Genomic DNA, 26,286 nt, shown 5'->3' on the forward strand with positions numbered 1-26,286 from the left:
CTGAACAGCAAAAATCTGGTTTGCATACCCTGTACGTGGCATAAAGCCACACTGTGTTCTTTCTGCTTTTCTCTTTATATAGGGAAACAATGATGGCATTCTTCCAGTTGGCAGACGCCAGAGCAATTTTCCTACACACGAACAGGTTTCATGGCCACTCCATAAGCAAACCATATCATATTTAAGATTTCTCTAGTTACACCTTTATTTTTATACAACCATCCTCTCCATTATTTCAGCATTCTCACTAGTGTTTACAACTTCCTTTACATATTGTTTTTACTAGGACCCTAACATTTACAGCATTCATTTCAGTTCCACTCTTCAACATATTGCTATCATTCCCATATTAATCTCTAAAATACTCCTTCCAACATTCCCTCACTTTGGCTTGGTCTCAGATCTTTTCATCACTTTTCTTTTATTCCCATTCACTCTGCTTGTTTAGCCCTCTTCACCCTCTTCCAAATTTTTTTTAATTCCCATCAAAACTACTCTGCATTTTCTTTGCTTCTTTTAATTGTTACTTGCTTTTCTGACTACATTCTTAGTAACTATATATATATATATATATATATATATATATATATATATATATATATATATATATATATACATATATATATACACAGTATATATACACAGTATATATACACAGTATATATACACAGTATATATATACAGTATATATATATAGTATATATACACAATATATATATAGTATATACAGTATATATATATATACTGTATATATACTGTATATATACTGTATATATATACTGTATATATATACAGTATATATATATATACTGTATATACTATAAGGTGCTGGTTATCACCTATAAAGCCCTACATGGCCTGGGTCCGGGATATCTGAGGAAACACCTGCTGCCGGCATCAAACGCCCTTCGCCCAGTGCGCTCCCACAGGGAGGGTCTGCTCAGGGTCCCGCCGGTAAGACATTGCCGGCGGGTGACACCCAGGGATAGGGCCTTCTCGGTGGGAGCGCCTGCCCTCTGGAACCAGCTGCCGGTGGAGCTGAGAACTGCCCCCGACCTCCGATCATTCTGCCAGGGCCTGAAGACCTGGCTCTTCGAGCTCTCTGGCCCAGGCTGAGGAGAAATTTTTAATTTGGGGTTCTTTTTAATTGAGTACAGGGTCAATTTAATATTTTTTAATTTGGTTCTTAATTTTTGTATTTTGGATTTTTAATTCCCTGTAAACCGCCCTGAGTCCTCAGGGAATAGGGCGGTATATAAATATAACTAAGTAAATAAATAAATATATATATGTATGTATATGTATATATATATATATATATATATATATATATATATATATATATATATATACACATATACATATACATATACATATACATATACATATACATATACATATATATATATATCTCACAATCTTACATATGCCATGGTCATTTTAGATTGGCCTAGGGATAGTGATCTGTGCTGCCCAACTTGCTTTTATCTAATCAGGTTTTCATATAATGTTTTTAGTACAGTAGAGAAGGCACAGATTACCCTACAAGTCTTACATTTCCGTCACATTTGGCATTTTCTGCTAATGCATCAAGTTAATTGGCCAATGTACTCCAAGAGTAACCATACTCCAGTTTTATCCGAAACCAGTCAGCTTGATTCTCTACAAGCTAAGATCTCAAATCTAGAAACTAGTTTGCAATGTACCTGCCTGCTTCCTACTAACTAGGAGGTATATACAATATACTTACAATCAGGATACATTCTCTGTGACTCATGTAAGAATAATAAGTACATAAAATTCATAGCTTCTGTTTGTTGCTAAAATGCACTCTCAAACTTTGAAACTGGGTAAAGCACAACCAACAGCTTCAAGATATAATATTTACTTTACAGCTTTCATTTACATAGTGCCATTATTGGCTTAATACATACTGTTTTGATAACCTCTATGTTTTGCTTTTCACACTAGTGGTATAGATGGATCCGACACAGGATTTTACCTACCAAATTATAGGAGGGGGAAAGGAAGACAATTATTGGCAAATAATTTATTTCAAGAATTACCTCCAATTAAGAAAAAAACCCTGTGGTTTGTATTATAAATTGATATAAACCAAAAGGTATTTTTATTTTATGCAATGTGTAAACTCACCCACTGTTGGTTCTTAAATCTTACTTTTAGCCAGTGGTAGGATTCTGCCAGTTTGCACCAGTTCAGCGAATTTTTTTTTTTGCCCAGGCCCAGAATGGACTTCCAGAAGCAACATCCACACAGAGAACTGGTTGTTCACATATTTGAATCCCACCACTGCTTGTAGCCCAGTGATAAAACACGTATTCATCCAAAATTCAATCTATATTATCTTGTGCTATTGTTCCATTCATTTGAATTGATGTTAAATCACTGTTGATAGATTATGATTCCCCACAATATCTTGTCTGCCTCCAAAAGTGTATATCTATACAGTATATCTATACAGAGATATACAGTATATCTCTGGTAATTCCATGCCTTCCCCTCTATACAAGAAAACATTGGCATGTAAAACCATGTTTATATGTCTTCTGCTCTGTTTAATTTGAAGCTAAAAAAGGCCCCATGTAGATTGCATTTACACTTAATTGTTTGGCCTCTCATTATATTTCTAGTTAACCTTTGTATTTATGATGCTGTGGGGAAGCATGGCATTGTCATGCTTCTTCCATAAGTTATCTAAAGATGTGTAGTAAACAAAATTGTGGATTCTTGTCTTTTATTAATAGATCTCAAAGCAATGTTAGCAATGATATCTAATGGAAAGGTTGTAAAATTGTTGCCAGTCAAAATGGTCTCTATTAAGATAAATGGACTATTGATTTGAATCACTGTATGTTCCAAAAGCTTGATCTTAAAGTCCTCTCTTGGCTGTTGCTCACTTTGGATCAAAGTGAATGACAGTATTTAAGGATCTCTTTTAAAAAACATTTTTTACTTAAAATTTGTCACAGTGGAAATATTGGTTTAAGATTTGTGATAAAAGCTTTTAATGTTAGTTGTAATCATCCTGACACTTTAATGATATGAGCTATAGTACTCAGAGTAATGGAAATTTGACCTTGTTTAAAACCATTATGTACTAGATTGATTGAACATTTTGCTTACAAGAGCATCCATTTATTCTATGCTGTCTAGATCTGATAAAGCTAATCACACATATTACATTTCCACAAATCTTTTTACTGTGGTGCCAAATATTTTGAATTGTAGGAAGTTGGAAAGCTTGTAGGCATTTTTAAATAAGGGAGAAAGGACAATAACATTCATTTATTTCAACAGCAGATGTCACATGTAGATGATTAATATAACAATATTACCTTAATGTGTTTGAGGTAACAGTATATGAAAAATGATGGTAGGTATTGTTGAACTTACATTTGAATTTCAATGTGTGAGATTTAGGATGAAGGAAATGTCTCTAGAACACTCATATTTATGATATTTTGGGCTAAAATTCTATTTTAGTTAAGTGGCTATTATGTCCAGGCTTAGTAAAAAGACAAACATAAATAATTTAAGTACCATATGCATATATCCTTCACCTTGGCATGTTAGAAGTAAAGGCTAGAATATTTATGGTCAACTTCTGATGACTTCATGAACTTTTCCACATAGTTTTCTTGGTATTATTTTTCCATTAAACCAGATAGCATGGTATGAATTGAAAAAAAGCTGACTGATTATTATTGATCATCTAGTAACATAAATGCTCTGGTGGGACAGTTTAAATCAGTATATGATATTATACTGAAATATTTTACCATTTCTTGGAATATTTTTTCAAATATAAATATTATTTAAAATATTTGCTCCTTGAACATTTACCGCTTTATAATTGCAAAAGAGGTTGTAATCCACTTTTGTGTGGTAAAACATGAGGCTTGGTGTATCTATCTCTCTGTCTCTCTCTCTCCGTCCCTGTCTCTATCTATCTATCATCTATCTATCTATCTATCTATCTATCTATCTATCTATCTATCTATCTATCTATCTATCTAGTTTTCAAAAGTTAATGGAGGTGAGAAAAAATAGATAGCAATAGCTTTTCCAGAATAAACGTGACTCAGAAAGACTCAGAAGACATGAAGTTTTAAATACCGGTAATCACTATTTCTTTGAGCCATTCTTTAGTTTATGACCCAGGAGCAGTGTATATAAAACTTAACTGGTGTTAGGATTTGACAGGCATCTATTATTTAGTGACAAAGACAAGATCTATAACATTTAAAGAATAGGTAATAATATTCAACATAGATGGAGAATATGAACAGATGCAAACTGATGCCAAGGTCTGTTTCTGCTTGGATAGCTTTGACTTTTGGAAAATAACACTGGTTCCTGATTTATAAACAATACGTGTACCTGTTGCATATAACAGTGGGTGCTTAATCAGAAACAAACTCTATGTGCAGCAGGTTTTATTTCCTAGTGATTGTGAATAGAATTGCCACTATAATATAAGTTTTATTATTTCTTTTCTTGAAAGATCAAATATATTTACAGTATAAAGTATTTATGGACTGAGAGGCTACTCCAGATTTCACATACTAGCAAAATAATGCTTGGGGTCATTCAATACAAATTACAGCCTTACATGGGAAAAGTGATGCCAGATGTTCAAGATGAATTTTGAAAAATCTGAGGAACACAAGACGTTAGTGATGATGTCTACTGTATAACTGAAAAAAAACAGAGAATAACAAAAAGAAATCAATACGTCCTTCATTAATTATAGAAAAACCATTGATTGTATACAGTAGATCACATCAAACTATGAAAAATGCTCTGAAAAAATTGGAATCCCAGATCAGATTGCTTCCGACAAGCAATTTCAATGGAGAAGCCAGCAGGAAGTTGCAAATTGAGGTCATGTGACATTGCACTTACTGACCATAGGTGATTTACCTCATGAGCACCACCTCAACTGACATTGCAAGTTATGACTATGTCACTTAGTGATGGAGTTGTAGGTCCCAGTTGTAGTTGGGAGGATTACCTGTATTTAATAATGATAGATACAAATCCTTCAGTAGTGTTTATGTTTTTAGGTTTAGGTTTAGGTTTATTAAATTTTTATACCGCCCTTCTCCCGAAGGACTCAGGGCGGTGAAAGATCATTTTAAAGATCATTGTTAGCAGTACTTCTCCCTTCTTGTTAAACCTACATATCCTATCTCATGTGGGATAAATCACCACAAGAAAGACAAGAATTACCACCATGGCACTTTGAACCTTTTCATTATGTCACCATTATTTGATGAATGGTGCTGCGGAAGTGTCTAAATAAACAAATAAACAAATTTAGTGGTAGGCAGTCTCCAGTAGCTCAGTAGCGTTTTGCTATTTTCTATGTACGTCTCTTATTTAAACAATTGGGCTGCTGTGCATAAATTGAAAATATGTTCCTTAAGAAATCATTGCCAGCTGCTGGCAAACAGTCAAAGGAGCATAGTGAAAAAATAGCTGAATTCAATAACAAGTCTGGTTATGATTAAACGCATGTCAGGTGCTGAAGAGGGTATAAAGTTGGCAACAAAAAAAAGAATGTGATTATGTACTCTCTTTTGGGTGTATTTTTGTGTGCACTGATTTATTTCAGTGGCTTGTACTGTAGTTATGCTTTACCTACATTATTTCACTGTGCTCTGGTTCCACACATAAAAACTATTGTATTTGGGTAGGCTTTGTGCTTTGTTGCCTGGGAGCCATGCATTTTTCCCATTGGGAAAGCAGTTGAAATACCCACTTGAAATACCCACTGCCCTGAGTCCTTCGGGAGAAGGGCGGTATATAAATATAATAAAAACCTAAACCTAAAACTTATCTAGCCCTCTCTGTGTATATGTGAGTAGAACCAATAATTAGAAGTAGAGTAGGACTCATTTCTAAGTAGATCAACTGCATGGAAAGGCTGGAAAACACTTTCCTGGGTACATCACCACTTTTATTTTTATTTTTTATTTATTTTAATTCCATTTATATCCCGCCCTTCTCCAAAGACTCAGGGCGGCTTACAAGCTTAGCAGTAGCCTTCATTCTATGTATATGCCTGCTTATTAGGGCTTTCACACCCCCCCGAAGCGGCATTATTACAAAGTCAGCTTTAATTGCCCCCAACAATCTGGGTCCTCATTTTACCTACCTCGGAAGGATGGAAGGCTGAGTCAACCTTGAGCCTGGTGGGATGCGAACCTGCACTAATTGCAGGCAGCTGGTGTTACTTAAGGAGGCATTAGCCCACTGTTCCACCAAGGCTCTTTTAGGATGGAATAGACCTTTTAGGAAGCTAGATGTAGATGCAGCTGAGAACTTTTTATTCCAAAATGCCAGTGATAATAAAATAGCTCTATGTACCATTTTCCTTTTCATTTAGGGTCACTGTGATTAGTCTTGTCTAGAACTATTGTATATCTGTTTCTCAGCAGCTGCGGATTGTAAAATGACCCTTGGCCAAATCCAAAAATGCCAGGGAATTTCTAGAAGCTTGGCATTCTGACAAATCAGCCATCAATAGACACATAGACATTAACAACACCTATAGAGTATGCAAAAGAGACAATCAACCAGCCCCAAAGAGAAAAACACTCCAGCACCTCCCCACCAGTAATCAGCACTCAGATCAGCATAGATCAAGGTCACCTTTTCCAACCATCAAGTAAACAATAACCCAATCAAGAAACTGCCAAAGAGCCATTAGTAAACTGCCCAACCAAAGAATCCCTAAGACCCCCCTCACCCATATAGACAGGCAAGACACCAGAATATAAACTGACAGCAAACAGCACTCCTTACTACCAGTAGCACTGATGTGTTATCTAGTTAGGGTAATGAAATGTCTGCAAGAAAACAAGCAAGCTCAGAGAGCACCAAGAACCCCTCTAAGATGATCCTGATGAGATATGCTTGATCTGTTCATTATTTAGACAACAGAAACTTTAAATCAGACTTGTGATGTCACAAGATGTATCGGGACTGTTTTGCCATTGCCAGCAATGGGGTGGGCGTGGCTTCCGGATGATGCGTTTGGCCCACAGGCCGGCAGTTTGACACCCCTGCTTTAAATAATAATAATAATAATAATAATAATAATAATAATAATAATAATAATAATAATAATAATAATAATAATAATAATAAAGTTGGAACGGACCTTGGAGGTCATCTAGTCCAACCCCCTGCTCAGGCAGGAAACCTTATACCATTTCAGGCAAATGGCTGTCCAGTCTCTTCTTAAAAACCTCCAGTGTTGGAGCATTCACCACCTCTGGAGGCAGGTTGTTCCACTGGTTAATTGTTCTAACTGTCAGGAAGTTTCTCCTTAGTTCTAGGTTGCTTCTCTCCTTGACTAGTTTCCATCTGTTGCTTCTTGTCCTGCTTTCAGGTGCTTTGGAGAATAGCTTGGCTCCCTCTTCTTTGTGGCAGCCCCTGAGATATTGGAACACTGCTATCATGTCACCCCTCACCCTTCGCTTCGTTAAACTACATATACCCAATTCCAGCAACCGTTCCCTATATGTTTTAGCCTCCAGCCCCCTAATCATCTGAGAAACAATACAATACATCCTGAGAAACAATACAATATTCAGAAGCAGTTCAGGCAAACCCCTTTTTAGTAACTGGAGTAAAAGAATGGGGAGGTGGATAGGGATGGGTAGGGATGGGAAAGGAGATACTGCACAATTTGACTTGCAAGGTTCTGTTGTTATATAGCCAATCTCAGTAAAAATAGTGTTAGCCTTACGTGGTGCTAATGGTCTACATAGTGGGGCTTACTGCAGCTCTGTGATCAAAGTTTTTAGTGTACATATACCACTCCAGGCTCCATATTTAAAAGTTAGGATTTTGGGTAATGTACAGTTTTATTTTTTCAGCAGAAGAACTGGAGCTGACAAAGACAAACATTTTCCTTTTACAGTCTCATGGATATTCATAGAAGTTGGCTTTTGGGAAGAAAAAAAAATCCCTAGGTTTTCCTCTTTTAGGCTACTATTTTTATTGAGATGAGTCATATATCAAAGATTCCAAGAATAAAAATGCCACAATAACTGAACATCACATACCAACCAAATAGATAAAGTAAAATGCCATTAATTCTGTTTTGCCCTTCCAGTTTGATCCAACTAAAGGAGTTGTCTGCATCTGTGCTTCCTTTCCTGAACTTCGTTGAGGTTGTGCTGTTGCTCAGAATTGAAGCTTGTACCTTTAAGCTTATTCAATGAGCCTTCAGAAGAGCTGTTTTGCTGTAATAATTCTCTGCTGTTCTCTGCAAATAAGAATACTCCTACTCAATTTCATGAAATATGTAGTATACTCAATCTGCACTTTCTTTTAAAAATATTCATATAAAATTAGAGGTTTACTAGATATCAGCTATACTATGTATACCAGACCAAAAACTAGCTCCAAGGGAATGTTAAAACTGCTTTATTATATTGGCTATTGTAACAGAATCTTACAAGTCTGATACTGCTTTACTTTTCCTTCCCCCTTACTCACCTCACTCAGTTGTGTTTTTTGTTTTGCTGCTCTGGGAACAAATTTAGCTTATATACATCAGGGTCATCTTCTTTACTCCCAGATGATACTAAAATATTAGCAAGGCACTTTAATATTTGTAATATTTGTAATATATTGTAATGGACAGACTCGAACACTGGGCACTATTTAACAAAATGAAATTCAATTGTGAAAAAAGTAAGGTTCTACATTTAGGTAGCAAAAATCAAATGTACAGGTATAGTATAGGTGGTACCTTGCTCAATAGTAGTAACTGTGAGAGAGATGTCAGAGTCCTAGTGGACAATCACTTCAATATGAGCCAGCAGTGTGCTGCAGCTGCCAAAAAAGCCAACACAGTGCTAGGCTGCATTAACAGAGGGATAGAATCAAGATCAAGTGAAGTACTAATACCACTTTACAATGCTTTGGAATACTGCATCCAGTTTTGGTCACCACGATGTAAAAAAGATGTCGAGACTCTAGAAAAGAGTACAGAGAAGAGCAACAAAGATGATTTGGGGACTGGAGGCCAAAACATATAGGGAATGGTTGCTGGAATTGGGTATGTGTAGTTTAACGAAGAGAAGGGTGAGGGGTGACATGATAGCAGTGTCCCAATATCTCAGGGGCTGCCACAAAGAAGGGGGAGCCAGGCTATTCTCCAAAGCACCTGAAAGCAGGACAAGAAGCAACGGATGGAAACTAGTAAAGGAGAGAAGCAATCTAGAACTAAGGAGAAACTTCCTGACAGTTAGAACAATTAACCAGTGGAACAACCTGCCTCCAGAAGTGGTGAATGCTCCAACACTGGAAGGTTTTAAGAAGAGACTGGACAGCCATTTGTCTGAAATGATATAGGGTTTCCTGCATGAGCAGGGGGTTGGACTAGATGACCTCCAAGGTCCCTTCCAAATTATTATTATTATTATTATTACTATTATTATTATTATTATTATTATTATTATTATTATTATTATTATTATTATTATTATTATTATGTTTTGGAATTGGGGAAAACTCATCATTCCCCTGCCTAGGTCAGACCAGTTTCTGGAAGCTGGACTTGGTAGTTTCACTTGGGCTCCATAGAAAGCTTACAGCTATTACTGAAGGTTTGGTTTACAATCCAGTTGAAGCATTTTTTCAATTTATGTTATTTTTTATTTATTTAGATGTGTTATCGTGCCTTTACTATTTTTATAAACAACTCAAGTTAGTGAACATACTTAATACTCCTTCCTTCTCCAATTTTCCCCATAGCCATAACCCTGTGAGCTCTTAGTTGGCTGAGACAGAGTAACCAACCTAAAGTCATCCAGCTGGCTCCTGCTGGAAGACTAGGTGGTAGCGATAGCTGGAGAGCTTTTGTATAGCTCTGTGTGTATACTAATTTCACCTTACCTGGACTGGGAGGCACTGCACATGTCACTTCTGCTTTGGCTACCTCTTGAATGGATTAGTGCAACATGCTCTAAACTGCATTCCCCTTGAAGAACTTCTGGAAACCACAATTGATCGAGAATACAACATCATGGACAATTAATGCACATTTCCTAATTTAGATATGTTACACCTTTGTTAAGTGAACAGCACTGCTTCCCATTAGACCTCTGGATAAAAATTGAGGCTGCTCATGTCATCTATAAAGCTCCCCATGGCACGGGGCTAGAATATTTGAAGGATTCTCTCTCTCTCTCTCTCTCTCTCTCTCTCTCCCTCTCTCTCTCTCTCTCTCTCTCTCTCTCCCCCTCTCCTCTCCTCTCCTCTCCTCTCCTCTCCTCTCCTCTCCTCTCCTCTCCTCTCCTCTCCTCTCCTCTCCTCTCCTCTCCTCTCCTCTACTTCTATTCTATTCTATTCTATTCTATTCTATTCTATTCTATTCTATTCTATTCTATTCTATTCTATTCTATTCTATTCTATTCTATTCTATTCTATTCTATTCTATTCTATTCTATTCTATTCTATTGCTATTTACTTTTGACTGCTGATTTTGTTTTGGATCATATGTTTAACACTGTATGTAGATTTTATGTTATGGTTTCCATTTAAATTTTGTTTGCTGTCCAGAGTCACTGTGGCAAGCAGAGCGGCTATAGAAATAAAAATAGATTAAAAAAAATCTTTAAAAATGTTTTGTCAGTTTGGAATTTGGACTTAAAATCTTGTAATTCTCAGCCAGCATAGTTAGCCTAACACATTTGGAAAATATTAAATTGGAAAAAGTTTAAATATTCTAAGATGTTTTAGATTCTTAAATGATAGTGAAGAATCTCAGTGAGATTTCCAGAGAGACCAGACTGCTGTTCATGGAAAGTAACATGTCCTGTCTTGGCTGAAAGCTCAAGTAAAAATGTGGCCCATAATCCTTCTCAAAGTATTTAGTTAGTGGGTCAAGGGAACTCTATTATTTCAAGCCAGATATGTCAATTAAACTACAGTTTTAACTACAGTGAGAAAAAGCAAACTTGAAATAAAAGATTGCATCTTACATCCCGGTGAGAGAAGGATCTAGAATAAGCTTCCAGATTGCTGCTTGTAGCAATAGAAGGGGTGTAGAATTACTTTTAGCACTGGGCTGGTCTTAAATAGAGAGCTTTATACTGAAGCCTCAACTCTCTACCTGAAGCCAGGTTTGGTCAAGGTGCAAAACTGGCAGCAAGAGCAACTCTTAAATAGGCTACTTTACAGAATGTCTTCCTGCAATCTGGTACTTCTGTACCTTCCAAATAATCTAGATTCTATCTGAACCCATGTTTGCTCAAACTGCAGCAAGAGCAACTAGGTAAAGTAGCAAACAGGCTACTTTACAGAACTCTTTCCTGTTACCTGAGACTTCTGTACCTTCTAAAATCATCTAGTTTCACACCAGTATTCATACGTTCTTCTGTTCATAGGCATTACACTAAAAAAATCTGGATCGGTGTTAGAGGACAGAATGGCTCATGGGACTCTGATCCTTCTCAGCCTCTATGCTTGGATTGGCTTTGTAAGGTCAATCTTTTCCAAGACCTTCCTCAGTTTGTCTTCCTCTGCCAAGCACGGATCATTCACATGTCATAAGGTTACACTGTTGACAGTCTTTTTTATTTTTATTTTGTAAAGGTAAAGGTAAAGCTAAAGCTAAAGGTTCTCCTGCACATGCATGCTAGTCATTTCCGACTCTAGGGGCCGGTGCTCATCTCCGTTTCAAAACCGAAGAGCCAGCTCTTGTCCGAGGACGTCTCCGTGGTCATGTGGTCGGCATGACTAGATGCCAAAGGCACATGGAACGCTGTTACCTTCCCACCGTAGTGGTCCCTATTTTTCTACTTGCATTTTTACGTGCTTTCGAACTACTAGGTTGGCAGAAGCTGGGATGAGTAACAGGCGCTCACTCTGTTACGCAGCACTCAGGATTCGACCCGCCAAACTGCCGACCTTCTGATCAACAAGCTCAGTGTCCTAACCCACTGAGCCACCGCATCCCTTTTTTTTATTTTGTAGAACCCAACAATCCAGCCTAGGAATGATACTGTTGTTTTCCTTAGCAAATTGTACATTTAAAAAGTAAAACAGGAAACTGAAATGAAACCAGGGAGATTCTCAATAGGATCTAAATTAATGAAGAGAGGCACTTAAAAAATATTTTTCAAGACTTCAGACACACTATATCTAAAAATCCCTGCTGCTGGTCATAGTTATTTAAGCCTGATTCATTCATTACCAGAGGGAACATAGTAAAACATATCTTTTTTTCACATGTGATATCAAACAACTCAAGACCCAATTTCTCAGAAAAATAATAATTTAAATATTTATGATGTTTCTGACCCAATTTGCTATCCTTTCATTCTGCCTTGTTTGGGGGAGTCTATTACATTCATAATGGAGAGCCATAGTGGAGAGCCAGTTTGATCTAGTGGTTAAAGCAGCCAGCCTAGAAAACAGGAGGATGTGACTTCTAGTCCCATTTTAGACATGAAAGCCAGCTGGGTGTCTTTGGGCCAGTCATTCTTTCTCAGCCTATCCTATCAGACTTAGTCAACAAACCAGTCAGTCAATTCCTGTAGCAACCAATGTATCAATATTTAGTTGAGCAGAAAAAAAACCCTGTACTGGTGGGAAAAAACTAGAAAGAAAAAAGAATTGCCTTCATAAATTGCTAATTTACATTAAAATTAATGTTGCCAGAAAAAAAATATTGTGATTTATCAATCAACAAGCACTTCTGTTTACTGGGTTATCTTTAAATTTTGGAAACCTCTGATTTCATTGAAATGACCATGTATCTTTTGTTTAGCTAAACGTTAAAAGTTAAAACTTACAGAGAAGAAAGATGAAGTAGCATGTTTGTCAAGCCAATGATATTGCATTTAGTTCTATAAACTAAATTTAGAGTAAGCTCCTGAGGGGTATTATGTTAATGACTGCAGAGTTGAAATAAGAGACTAAGGCTAATGGAACAGCTCATTAGTGATGGAGGACTGAGGGGGCCTTATAGCAGAGGTTTTTCTGTGGACTAGAGAGTGCCTGGTTTTGTATGCTGCCTGCATCTCACAGATGGGGCTGTGCTTGTTTGTTTGGACTGGTTGCTGGCATGCTGCGGCCTGGTACTGGTCCATGGACCAGGGTTGGGGACCCTTCTCTTATAGCTCTTAGATCTTCAGACCATTATACCGCCTGAATCATATAAAATGTGGCTGTACAGACCAAAACCTAAAAACACAGAATAAGGAATGAACAAAAACAACAGCAGCAGCCAAAACTATAAAATAGACTTAAAGACACATGTGAAATGTATAAGAATTGTTACAGTGTTTAAGTTAATAAAAATGTTTTTATCAATAAACCTCAGGAAAGATATCCCATTTCCAAGTGCCAAGATCATGATAGCTCCTTCCCTTGTGGAAGGTCTTTGAACTAATAACAGAAAAAAGTATATGAGAATTTACACAGAAATATTTAAAAAGTGCAGATTGATATGGGATGTACTTCGATAGTTATGTTCAAAGATCTGCATTCCTTAATCCAGACTGTAGTCCAGCACTTCAGCATTCATGTTCAATCTCTTGCTTTGAAGGCTTTCTTAAAACAATTGCCGTAAGGTGGTTTATGGGGCAGCAACATGGAGAACCATATGGCTTAGGATAGAGTGAAGTAGCTCTGCCAGATGACTTGGCCTAATTTGTTGTCTGTTCTGATCTGCCACTTTTTAGTAGGTTGACATATGTCATGTACCTATAGAATCTCTTCCTGGAATCATCTCTCTCTCTCTCTTTCTCTCTCTCTCTCTCCCTCTCTCTCTCTTTCTCTCTCTCTCTCTCTCTCTCTCTCTCTCTCAGCAAAGGCTTTCATGAAAAGCTAATATAAGATGGGCTTGGATTGTGTTGCCTACAAATCAAATACATCCCCAAAGCACCAGCTTGCTTATTTCTGCTTTGAAAGATATGCTGTGATCATTTGTCTCAAATTGTCTCTTGTCTTTTGCATCTGATTCAGTATTTAACTTTCTTTTCAGATGTCTGTGGGTTGGCACTGATCTGCAGCCAAATTTTTGTTTGCTTTCATCTGAGACACGTCTGGGACAATGTGGCATTTCAGTAATTATAATTAGAGTTATACCAGCAGAATTTATACCTTGCCACCATTTTAAGGAGTACTTTTGAATGAATGCATTTCTCTGTAGGCTCATAATTTATACTATAGCAAATCAATAAATCTAATTGTTGACATCCATTGCTTCTTGTCCTGCCTACAGGTGCTTTGCAGAAATATTTGCCTTGAATTTTAAAAATCGCTTCATATTTTCAGAAAAGTATAATATAGTATATTTTAGTGGGATAAGCAAAGCTATCCATATTGTGATGGTGGTAAAGTGTTACATTTACAATTTATACTAAGAATGTGCAGCACTTTGATTTCCAAAGGTGCTTCAATATTTTTTAATCCTGGGAAAATGCACAGCTGGTTTAAAGAGCTGCAAATGGGTACAATTGTCAAGTGTTCCAAACCACTTTTTGCAGATTGAAACTAAAATATTGCATAGCCCTAATTTATGTTCCCCCTTCATGGATTACTGTCTTGTCATGGTAAAGGGGCTTGCATAATTCAATGAAGCTATGAGCTATGCTGTGCAGGGCCACCCAAGATGGACAGGTCATAGCAGAGAGTTCTGACAAAATGTGATCCACTGGAGAAGGAAATGGCAAACCACTCCAGTATCTTTGCCATGAAAACCCTATGGACAGTACCAAAAGGCAAAATGATATGATGCTGGAAGATGAGCCCCTCAGGTCGGAAGGTGTCCAATATGCTACTGGGGAAGAGCAGAGGGCTAGTACTAGTAGCGCCAGAAAGAATGAAGCGACTGGGCCAAAGCCGAAAGGATGCTCAGCTGTGGGTGTATCTGGTGGTGAAAGGAAAGTCCGATGCTGTAAAGATTTTGTCTCCATAGGAGCCTGGAATGTAAGATCCATGAATCAAGGAAAGCTGGATGTGGTCAAACAAGAGTTGACAAGACTGAACATCGACATCTTAGGAATCAGCGAACTAAAATAGACAGGAATGGGTGAATTTAATTCAGATGACCATCAGGTATACTACTGCGGGCAAGAATCCCTCAGAAGAAATGAGGGATTGATAGTCAATAAAAAAGTAGGAAAAGCAATACTGGGATACAATCCTCAAAATGACAGAATGATCTCAGTTCGAATCCAAGGAAAACCATTCAATATCACAGTAGTCCAAGTCTATGCCCCAACCTCCAGTTCTGAAGGGGATGAAATTGACCAGTTCTATGAAGCCCTACAGCATGTTGTAGAACTAACACCAAAAAATGATGTCCTTATCATCATGGGGGATTGGAATGCTAAAGTAGGAAGCCAAAAGATAACTGGAATAACAGGCAAGTTTGGCGTTGGAGTACAAAATGAAGCAGGGCACTGGCTGATAGAATTTTATCAAGAGAATACGATGGTCATAGCAAACACTCTTTTCCAACAACCCAAGAGATGGCTCTACACATGGACATCACCAGACAGTCAATACAGAAATCAGATTGACTATATGCTCTGCAGCCAAAGATGCTCTATACATTCATTAAAAACAAGACCAGGAGCTGACTGTGGCTCAGACCATGAGCTTCTCGTTGCAAAGTTTAGGCTTAAAGTGAAGAAAGTAGGGAAAAGCACTAGGCCACTCAGGTATACCGTATTTTCTGGCGTATAAGATGAAAGTAGGCAATGACAACCCACTTCTGAAAAAACTTGCCAAGAAAACTGCAGGGACAGGTCCAGGCCAGGAGTGAAAAAAACAACAACCCTGACTCAAAGACACACACAACACACACACACATACACAGGTTGGATACATGTATAGCAGGATAAAGGAGTACTATGAAAGATAGGAACTATATTAGACTCACTGATGATTCACACCTGATCTATCACAAGACCTATCACAAGATCCTCACTCCACACACCCACATCTGAAACCCCTATAAACAGAAGAACACAGACACTGGCATCTCCTAAACTCCACTGAAGATGTTATGTAGCCTGGTAACAAAATGTTCAGAAACCAACCCACAAGCTCCGAGAAGGAACCTTCAACCTCATCGTACACCCGAGCTACAGATATTTGCCACTATTGCAAATACATTAGTTCCTGGAACTGAGGTCTGATCTTCTTTTGATGGAAAAATCTTGGGGTGACATAAGGGATGGACATTTTGCATTTCCTTAAAAAACCAATGCAAGTAGAAAGCTCAGCCAAAAAGAAAAGGTGGTTACAGCACCTTTTGTCCAAATGTGCAAATTTCTTTTTAAGAGGAAATAAAATGGGGGAAGAAACATTTCAAGATCTATGTTGAGAGAGAGAGAGAGAGAGAGAGGTTTTGTTCTTCAAGCTTGTGGGATGGTTTCAGAAGGATTCGTTACCAGAGTACCATATTTTCTGGTGTATAAGACGACTTTTTAACCCATGAAAATCTTCTCAAAACTCAGAGGTCGTCTTATACGCTGGGTACTGAAACTTTAGAGACAAGGCTGGCTGGAAAACCTGGAGTGGATCTCCCATTAGGTCTGCGCAGGGAAAGTGGGACCAATTGGAGAAGAAGCTGTAGTCTGTGATTTTTTACAGGCTAGGGTCTGGGCATCTTTCCTTCTAAAGTTGAAGAGCAGCTGCAGTCTATCCCAACTTGAAAGGCAGGTGGGGAATGCAGCAGCCAGGGCAGCTGCTTAGCTCTAAGGACACATTTGACTCAGGAACTGGGCGGGCTGGCTGGAAAACCTGGAGCGGATCTCCCATTTGGGAAAGCTTTACAGTGAATTAGGAAAAGTTTAATCCACTTGCACTGTTTTATGTTTACATGTTTAATGACAAACAGCCTTATGTTTATAAGTGACAGTTTTCCTACTAAGTACCTGCATGTCATAAGCATTTGAATTAAAATTACCATATTAAAATCAAATCTGATGTTTTTTTTAATTTTTATTTGGTGTGCGTTGGAAGAGGAGTAGTCTTATACGGCGAGTATAGCCCAAACCCTATAATTTAACAGGAAATGTAGGGGGTCGTCTTATACGCCCAGTCATCTTATATGCCGGAAAATATGGTAAATTAAATCATATCCCTGTTGAATATACAAAAGAGGTGACAAATAGATTTAAGGAATTAGATCTGATAGACAGAGTGCCTGAAGAACTATGGACAGAGGTTCACAACATTGTACAAGAGGTAGCAACTAAAACCATCCCAAAGAAAAAGAAATGCAAGAAAGCAAAATGGCTGTCTGAGGAAGCTTTGCTTTTGTGGGTTAGGACGCTGAGCTTGTCAATCAGAAGGTTGGCAGTTTGGCGGGTCGAATCCTGAGTGCCATGTGACAGAGTGAGCGCCTGTTACTCGTCCCAGCTTCTGCCAACCTAGCAGTTCAAAAGCACGTAAAAATGCAAGTAGAAAAATAGGGACCACTATGGTGGGAAGGTAACAGTGTTTCATGCGCCTTTGGTATCTAGTCATGTCGGCCACATGACCACGGAGACATCCTCGGACAAGAGCTGGCTCTTCGGCTTTGAAACAGAGATGAGCACCAGTCCCTAGAGTCAGAAACGAGTAGCACACATGTGCGGGGGAACCTTTACCTTTACCTAAGATGGTACTACTACTTCATGTTATTTTGATTCTATACCTCTGTTTGCACAACCAAGGATTGTATTAACTTTTTTTGGCTACTGTTGCACTTTGCTGGCTCATGTTTAAGTGATCATCCACTAGGACTCAAAGGTCCCTCTCACAGTTACTGTTTTTTGAGCCAGGTTTTGCCTAATCTGTATTTATGCCTTTGGTGTTTCCTGCCTAAATGTAAAATCTTGCTTTTCTCCATGTTAAATTTCATTTTGTTGGATAGGGCCCATTGTTCAAGTTTGTCAAGATCTTTTTGGATCCTAAGCTTGTTGCAAACAGGAGAAACATAATAAGGCACTGTTGCTTATTATGATAGAAATTTAGGAATACTCATCTCTGGCAGTAAATACATCTTTGACAAAAGAGGTGGAAGTTTGGGCTTTTTTCCAGGGGTGATGGATAACACCCAGTTCATATGCCAATTTCATTCTAAGCATTCTTAGGGGACTGTTTGGTTTTAAAACTAATGTAATACTTATTGAGAGCTGGCTAGGTTGTTTTTTGGCCGGATATTCTCTTTTCTCATTCCACTACTCTGATATAATAAAAAATTGCAAATTCTGCATTTATCTTTAAATCCCATCAACTGAGGCAGTTCCCACTTTAGGAGTCACTTGGCTATTATTCTAAAATGTAGCAATTATCAAAATGGTGAGTCATTTGCATTGCCAGAATTTAAAATAATGTCTGGTTTGGTATTTAGATTTAGCAGAATAAGAATATCATTTAGAGCAGACATGTCAAACACAAGGCCCGGGGGCCAGATCCGGCCCGCGAAGTGGTTTCATGCGGCCCACAAAGCCATCCTGGAAACAGTGAGGGAACGGCCCCCATTGCCTTGGCCCTGGCCCAGAGACCCTCCTTCTGCCCAGAGACCCTCAGATCTGTCCCACTCCTGCCCGGGCCCCCATAGGCACCCTTGATGCGAATGATGTAGAGCTGGCCGTGCCCACCCAGTAGGCCATACGCACTCTAGCCACGCCCACCCAGTAGGCCACGCCCACCCAGGCCACACCCACCCACCCCCCTGAGGGCAACCGCAATGCTGATGCGGCCCTCAATGAAATTGAGTTTGACACCCCTGATTTAGAGAGTTACACAATTTTAAACCTGACTAGTTTCAGTGGAAACCATATTAATAGATGAAAGAGATAGTAGATGATATAGATAGATAGATAGATAGATAGATAGATAGATAGATAGATAGATAGATAGATAGATAGCAACAGCACCATAGCACTTTACAGCTCTCTCTGGGTGGTTTACAATAGATAGAGATAAAGATAGCTAGCTAGTTAGCTAGCAGTCCATTGTATGTTTAACTCAAGATAAGTTTTGCTTTGTTCAATGAAATTTATAGCCTTGTAACTATAGCCGTGTAAAAAATTAGAACCAAAGTATAAACAAAGTAGGCACAACATTAAATCCATGTTTGCATTAACCTTAAGTTTAGAAAAGTGTAGATTAAGTTTAGTTATCTCATCAATTGTAGGATTGTGATAAATAGATTGTATTTTTAAAGATGTTTCTCTTTCCATTTCTATGAAAATTGATCACTGAGCCATTACCCCTGAAAGAAAAACTTTAATGGCAACTTCACTTCCATAACTGCTTCTGAAATGCAATTTTTAATAATAATAATAATAATAATAATAATAATAATAATAATAATAATAATAATAATAATAATAATAATAAGTTGGAAGGGACCTTGGACGTCATCTAGTCCAACCCCCTGCTCAGGCAGGAAACCTTATACCATTTCAGGCACATGGCTGTCCAGTCTCTTCATAAAAACCTCCAGTGTTGGAGCATTCACCACCTCTGGAGGCAGGTTGTTCCACTGGTTAATTGTTCTAACTGTCAGGAAGTTTCTCCTTAGTTCTAGGTTGCTTCTCTCCTTGACTAGTTTCCATCCGTTGCTTCTTGTCCTGCTTTCAGGTGCTTTGGAGAATAGCTTGACTCCCTCTTCTTTGTGGTAGCCCCTGAGATATTGGAACACTGCTATCATGTCACCCCTCACTCTTCTCTTCGTTAAACTACACATACCCAATTCCAGCAACCGTTCCCTATATGTTTTGGCCTCCAGCCCCCTAATCATCTTTGTTGCTCTTCTCTGTAACCTTTCTAGAGTCTCGACATCTTTTTTACATCGTGGTGACCAAAACTGGATGCAGTATTCCAGGTGTGGCCTTACCAAAGCATTGTAAAGTGGTATTAGTACTTCACTTGATCTTGATTCTATCCCTCTGTTAATGCAGCCTAGCACTGTGTTGGCTTTTTTGGCAGCTGCAGCACACTGCTGGCTCATATTTAAGTGATTGTCTACTAGGACTCCAAGATCCCTCTCACAGTTACTACTATTGAGCAAGGTACCACCTATACTATACCTGTGCATTTGATTTTTCCTGCCTAAATGTAGAACCTTACTTTTTTCACCATTGAATTTCATTTTGTTAGATAGTGCCCAGTGTTCGAGTCTGTCCAGATCCTTCTGTATCTTAAGCCTATCTTCTGGAGTATTGGCTATTCCTGCCAGCTTGGTGTCGTCTGCAAATTTGATGAGTTCCCCATCTATCCCCTCATCCAAGTCGTTAATGAAGATATTGAAGAGCACTGGGCCCAGAACAGAGCCCTGGGGCACCCCACTACACACTTCCTTCCTTCCATGTAGATGCAGTTCCATTGAGGATCACACGCTGAGTACGGCCTGTCAGCCAGCTACGAATCCATCTGGTGGTGATGCTGCATTTTTCTATCTTATCAAGTAGTAGGTTGTGATCTACTTTATCAAATGCCTTACTGAAGTCCAAGTAAATTATATCTACAGCATTCCTCTGGTCCACTAATTTTGTCACTTGGTCAAAGAATGTAATAAGATTTGTCTGGCATGATCTGTTTTTGACAAACCCATGTTGACTTTTAGTGATGACTTTATTCGCATCAAGGTGTTCACTGATTTGTTGTTTGATTATCTTTTCCAGAATCTTCCCAGGTATTGAGGTCAGGCTGATAGGTCTGTAGTTTCCTGGATCTATTTTTTTCCCTTTTTTGAAGATGGGAACTACATCAGCTCTCTTCCAGTCCTCTGGTAGTTCCCCAGTGCTCCAGGATCTATGAAAAATATAGTTCAGTGGTTCTGAGATCATGTCTGCCAGTTCCTTGAGAACTTTGGGATGTAATCCATCTTTTTGCTAATAGCATATCATAGAAAGAGTTATATCCTCTCCCCCCCACCCCGACATGATGGGGTTATGATCTGTTCCACATATAGCTATTTGAAAGCCAACTTCCAAGCACAGCATATGCATTTCTGTATTTAATGAAAGAATTGATTCTAGCCCCTGAAACCTACCCGATATGTATTTGTATCTTATATGAACTTTAGAGCTTCAAGTAATAAAGAGAAAAACGTAATTCAAAAATCTCTTTAAACAGAGATTTTGGAATTGCATTGAAAGCATTTAAAATACTTCAGAACAATAGGCAAACCCAGTAGAAATATGATATTGTAAAAGATACTTGGTTGTTGCCATGGAGCTTAGTAATGAACCTGATCTTATGTGGAAAAGAAGATGAGGGAGAGTTTCACACGTTCAGCCCAAACAAAACTTTCCCTGATTAGGAAGACAGTCTAAGAAGGAAATGCTCCTCATTGGCTGACTTGTGCCTGTCCTTACCATGCAAAAAGGAACAAAAAGTGAATATATAGTCCTTAGGTATTCTCCTCTCTCCTGTATTGTCTGTCACCTTTTATAAGAGGTGTGGTTTGTTAGGGGTTAAAGATGCGGAACCTGTCAACTGGAAAGCTGACAGCCTGGGTTCAAGAACCGAGTGCTGCATGATGGGGCAAGCTCCCATTCTTGCGCCAGCTCCTACCTACCTAGCAGTTTGAAAGCCTGCAAATGCAAGTAGGTAAATAGGTACCATTTCAGTGGGAAGGTAAGAGGGTCCATGTGCCTCTGGGTATAGTCATACTAGCCACATGACCATAGAAATGTCTTCGGACAATGCTGGCTCCCTCGGCTAAGAAATGAAGATGAGCACTGCCCCACAGAGTTTGAAACAACTGGACAAAGGAAATCTTTACCTTTACTTTACCACTGTCTATAGATAAGTTGTGTAATTTCTTGTCTTTCTTCCTTCACGTCTTTGGCATTATGCTTCTAGCACAGGACTTTTAGTAAGAAAAAATATTGTATCACCAAGAGCTGTGTGACAGTGAAACTCTTTAGCAGGACAGGTCATGGGATACCCTTCCCTATATGTATTCAAGGGCTGGACAACTGGACAAGTACAGGAACTCAATTCAGTCTGCATGGCCATGTCTAGTTATGTGATTCCATGACGGCTTGTCATGCCTCAGATGGAATGGGCTGTGAATTTCACAATGTTATGTAGTAATAAAAGCCAGTTTTCAAGGTGTGAGGATATTCTGTGGCTTTTGCTGCCAGTACAATAACTATCTCTCTGAAAATCCCAAATTTTTGTGAGTTTCAGGATTCAGTGACATGGAGCAGGGGGAGTCTGTTATGTAGTACAGACATCTTGTATCATGGTTTAAACTATTCATCAAAAACCTACTTCTTAATTCTGTTAATGTACAAATGGTTTGTGGAAGGATTGGGACTAATGTGGAAGTAAATCTTTTAAGGAATAAAATGCAAATTTTAGAAAACATCAGATCATGAAAAAAGATGAACCGACATACAAAACCTACATTAGACAGTTCTACATCAATTTACTATATAATTACTATTCTGGAAATGTCAAATCTGAATGAAATGTCTGTAAATTAGTTGGTTCCAGCATCAGAGAAAAATAATGTAGCGAAGTTGAGCAGAAATTTTAAATGACATTTCTTTCTTTCCTTCTCTCTCTCTCCCTCCCCCCCCACTATCTTTTCCTCTCTCTGTATGTTTTAATTAGCAACGTAATGTACTGCAGTTGAAAGACTTATTATTTGATGCTTGGGCAGAGAAGTATCATCATCTCATTTTGTCCAAATACAACATGCTGCTTTGTGACTGCTGACATTAATTATTGAGAAAGAGTTCTGAAATAGCGCATATGTTCTGCCTGTAACATAAGATAGAGATGCAAGAAGGATTTGTGGCAGTGATGTACCTGTAGCATTTCGGCTAACAATCATATTTGTAGATCAAATCATGGAAAGATGAGTCGTCAAGCTTACTTTTATCGTGTCCCTCCACAGGAACTGCACCGAAGGACACAACTTCAGCCTGAGCCAGCAAAGACAAAAGCTCTTCAAACAGTCATAGAGATGAAGGTATGGATATTTGACCATGTTTATTCCATGTAAGGCAATGGCCACAGTGAGTGCTTGTTGGATGGATCTTGGAATTGTCTCTTGCTTTTATGGCACAGAATACATGGATTTGTGCAGTATGTGTGTATGTCATGTTGCAATCGCACCATTTGTTCCCAGAGAGTATCAATCAAATTTGTCCGATTCTAAAATGTTTCCTATTCAGTACACATGGCTAATGTCTGAAATACACGGCTGGGAGAAATAGGGTTTTTTTTAAAAAAAGAGATCTTTTAAGATTTTGCAGTTTTTCCCCAATAAATGCAGTTTTCCCACTCTGTTTGCTTGATAGATGTAGCTGTTTTTCTAAACAACTTGCTTTTGACACATTGTTAGAAAATATTTTGCAGAGTTTTTTTTAAGGAAGGTAGCTGTTTTCTTTATACTAATCATTTTTTCTGTCATTTTAAAGCAAGTAAATTAATCTCCATTCAATATTATGTTCACCTTTGTTGTCCTGAATATAGCCTATGTTGTTTCATTACATCCATAAATTATGAAACAAGTTACCCCAAGTTTAGGTAAATGGATATTGAATAAGATTGCAACTTTCTGATCTGATCGCATGACAGTAAGTTATATGTCGATTCCAATAATGATATCCCTTCCTACTTCTGGCAATCATCAGAAAAGGGTCTGTGGTTGAATAGGTGCTGTTGATATACTGTATGTGTCATGAAAATAATGGCCTGCAATACAGTTTGCAGAACAGCAGTATATTGTTTCTTTTAAGAAATTAAATTTCATTGAAGAATTTTATGCAACAGAATTTTCTACAATAAAAATGACACAAGTTTAAGAAAAAGAGAAAGGAATAAAGCAAAATGATCACCCGAGAAAAGGAAAAGAGAGAAAAAGAAAGAGAAAATTATAAAGGCGAAGCTTCCAACTCTCTTTAAAGCAGTTAAAAATAAATTTATCTTCTGTCCTCCTCCTTTAAGATTATATCCTGATTCCATTCTTTCCATATTTTCTGCTTTCTAGTCATAACACCCATAAATCACCAGTTCATTTTTTCCATTTGGGTTTCCATAAATGATTTTCAGTCACTAATAATTGTACTTGTTTCCTTTTGCCTAGTCAAACAAGTCAGTTTTGCCATTCCTGAAAATTCTGTCAAAATTTCATTTAGTATGTCCAACTCTTTCCAACTTTGTGAATATAATAATCTTGCTCCATTACAATTTATAATGTCTTTTTGAATTGACTATCTGTAAGTCCCAACAGCATTATTTTTGTTACAGTGGTACCTTGGTACTCAACTGCTTTGAAACTCATCGAATGTGGTACTCAATGCATTTTGATGTGAACATTTTGTCCCAGTACTTATCATTTCCTTGGCATTCAATGCGCAAGCTAGAACCTGTCGGTGTTGGCTGCCTTGTGACTCACTATATTCCTAATGGGAAAAGTTTGTTTGGTACTCATCGGTTTTGGTTCTCATCACGACTCCTGGAACTAATTAACGATGAGTAACAAGGTACCACTATACCTAAAAATCTGGTTCTGTTCTGCATACCTATAATAAAAGTAATTTTAGCATTCATAACTTTGGTATCCGAGTTTGATCTATCTCAAAGGACTAACATCAGATGAGGTTGCAGCTTTTCCTTGTTGCCACCACAGGCTAATTAGGAATGGAATGGAATTGCCACTCTTTCTTCTCTCTAGTCTCTGCTTTATTTGCTATCTCCTCCCTTCTTTATTAGCAACCAGACAAACAAATTCCTTCTCCAAAACACTAATAGCTACTGCTGCAGTTACTACCTTTTGTCACCACCCACATGCATTTCTCAGTTGCTTTGTCCCCTTTTCTCTTCATCTCTGGTCGGGGAGATTAACTATCCTCCTTGAGGTTTGTCATATCTCAGACAACTTAGTTTCCTTGGCATATGTATTTTGATTGGCTCTCTGACTTATTTCACTCATTTCCCGTTCTTCTTGTTTCCTGCTTACCTATAATTCCATTCATATTTACAGCTTTTATTTGTATTTTCCAGACTTTAGATTTGCAGTTTACAGGCTTGCTTTCTTCCCCATCCATTTCCTTTCTTCCTGCAAGATTATCTCTAGTACTTCTTTACCTTCCAGTCTGCTTACCCAGCCATTTCTCCAGATTTTTCATGCGTGCCTGGACTGAATTTCTTCCCCGATGTTTATCTCATTGAGTCTATCTAGTTAGCTCAATGGGAAAATGGGAAAAAACACAAAAACACAGATATTTTTTTTGGTTTAGACATTTTCATTTTATTTTATTTTAATTCCATTTATATCCCGCCCTTCTCCGAAGACTCAGGGTGGCTTACAAGCTTAGCAGTAGCCTTCATTCTATGTATATGCCTGCTTATTAGGGCTTTCACACACACACCCCCAAGCGGCATTATTACAAAGTCAGTTTATTGCCCCCAACAATCTGGGTCCTCATTTTACCTACCTCAGAAGGATGGAAGGCTGAGTCAACCTTGAGCCTGGTGGGACTCGAACCTGCACTAATTGCAGGCAGCTGGTGTTACTTAAGGAGGCATTAGCCCACTGCTCCACCAAGATAATCTTTATGAGAATCAGATTTACCTTCTTTGATCTTGGGTAGTCCTGATCCACAGGGGATTTAAAACCCCATTGTATAGCTCCATGTTAACAATAAGAACAGAATGCTTAAATCAAAGCAAAAGATTACTTACTAAGATCCTCACTGAAATGATATATAAACTCATAAATATAAGTAAGATCTTTACAGTGTGTAAAGAAGGGCATCTGATCTAGTGTCAGGAAGTTTTTCCCTGTGCTTACAGAAAGCTAATTTTCAAGAATATAAATAGTCTTTGGAAAGGCTATTTCATCTCCCATCTGTCTTCTACGTATAATATCTACCTACCTACTTACCTATCAACCAACTAAATTTAATATGCGTTTGACTCATTCTGATTTCTAGTCATACTTCGAATGTTAGTAAATTAAAAGTTTAATATCTATACAAAATAAATGTAAAGACTTTGCTCATACGATCTTATAGATTTAGAAGTCACAGTCCATGCTTGATATATTTTCAAACAATTTCCATTATTACAAACATATACCATTTGTGCAGGCAGAAAAAAACCCAAGTCTATAATTCACTGACAATTACTTTCAACACATACACCTTGTGAATTTCTGATGACTTATAGTTCACACTATTATAAACTTCTTGCTAGTATAATATGGGAACTAGTGGTTGAAATACTTAAAAGGGTAGCTGAAATCACAGTGTCTGAAAT

The 26,286-nt window shown here is 38.0% G+C and overlaps 1 protein-coding gene across 1 annotated transcript in view; it reads left to right on the forward strand.

Annotated features, from left to right (window-relative positions):
- Nucleotides 1-26,286, forward strand: part of ERC2 (ELKS/RAB6-interacting/CAST family member 2) — a gene marked incomplete at its 5' end in the record, with an annotated part of 568,754 nt that overhangs the window by 140,353 nt on the left and 402,115 nt on the right. Inside the window, one exon of the mRNA XM_083352921.1 lies at nucleotides 22,916-22,990. Within this exon, the coding sequence (XP_083209047.1) occupies nucleotides 22,916-22,990 (75 nt within the window). The remainder of the gene's footprint in view (nucleotides 1-22,915; nucleotides 22,991-26,286) is intronic.

This window comes from Vipera ursinii (assembly GCF_947247035.1).
Source record: "Vipera ursinii genome assembly, chromosome: 2".
NCBI classification, from domain to species: Eukaryota; Metazoa; Chordata; class Lepidosauria; order Squamata; family Viperidae; genus Vipera; species Vipera ursinii.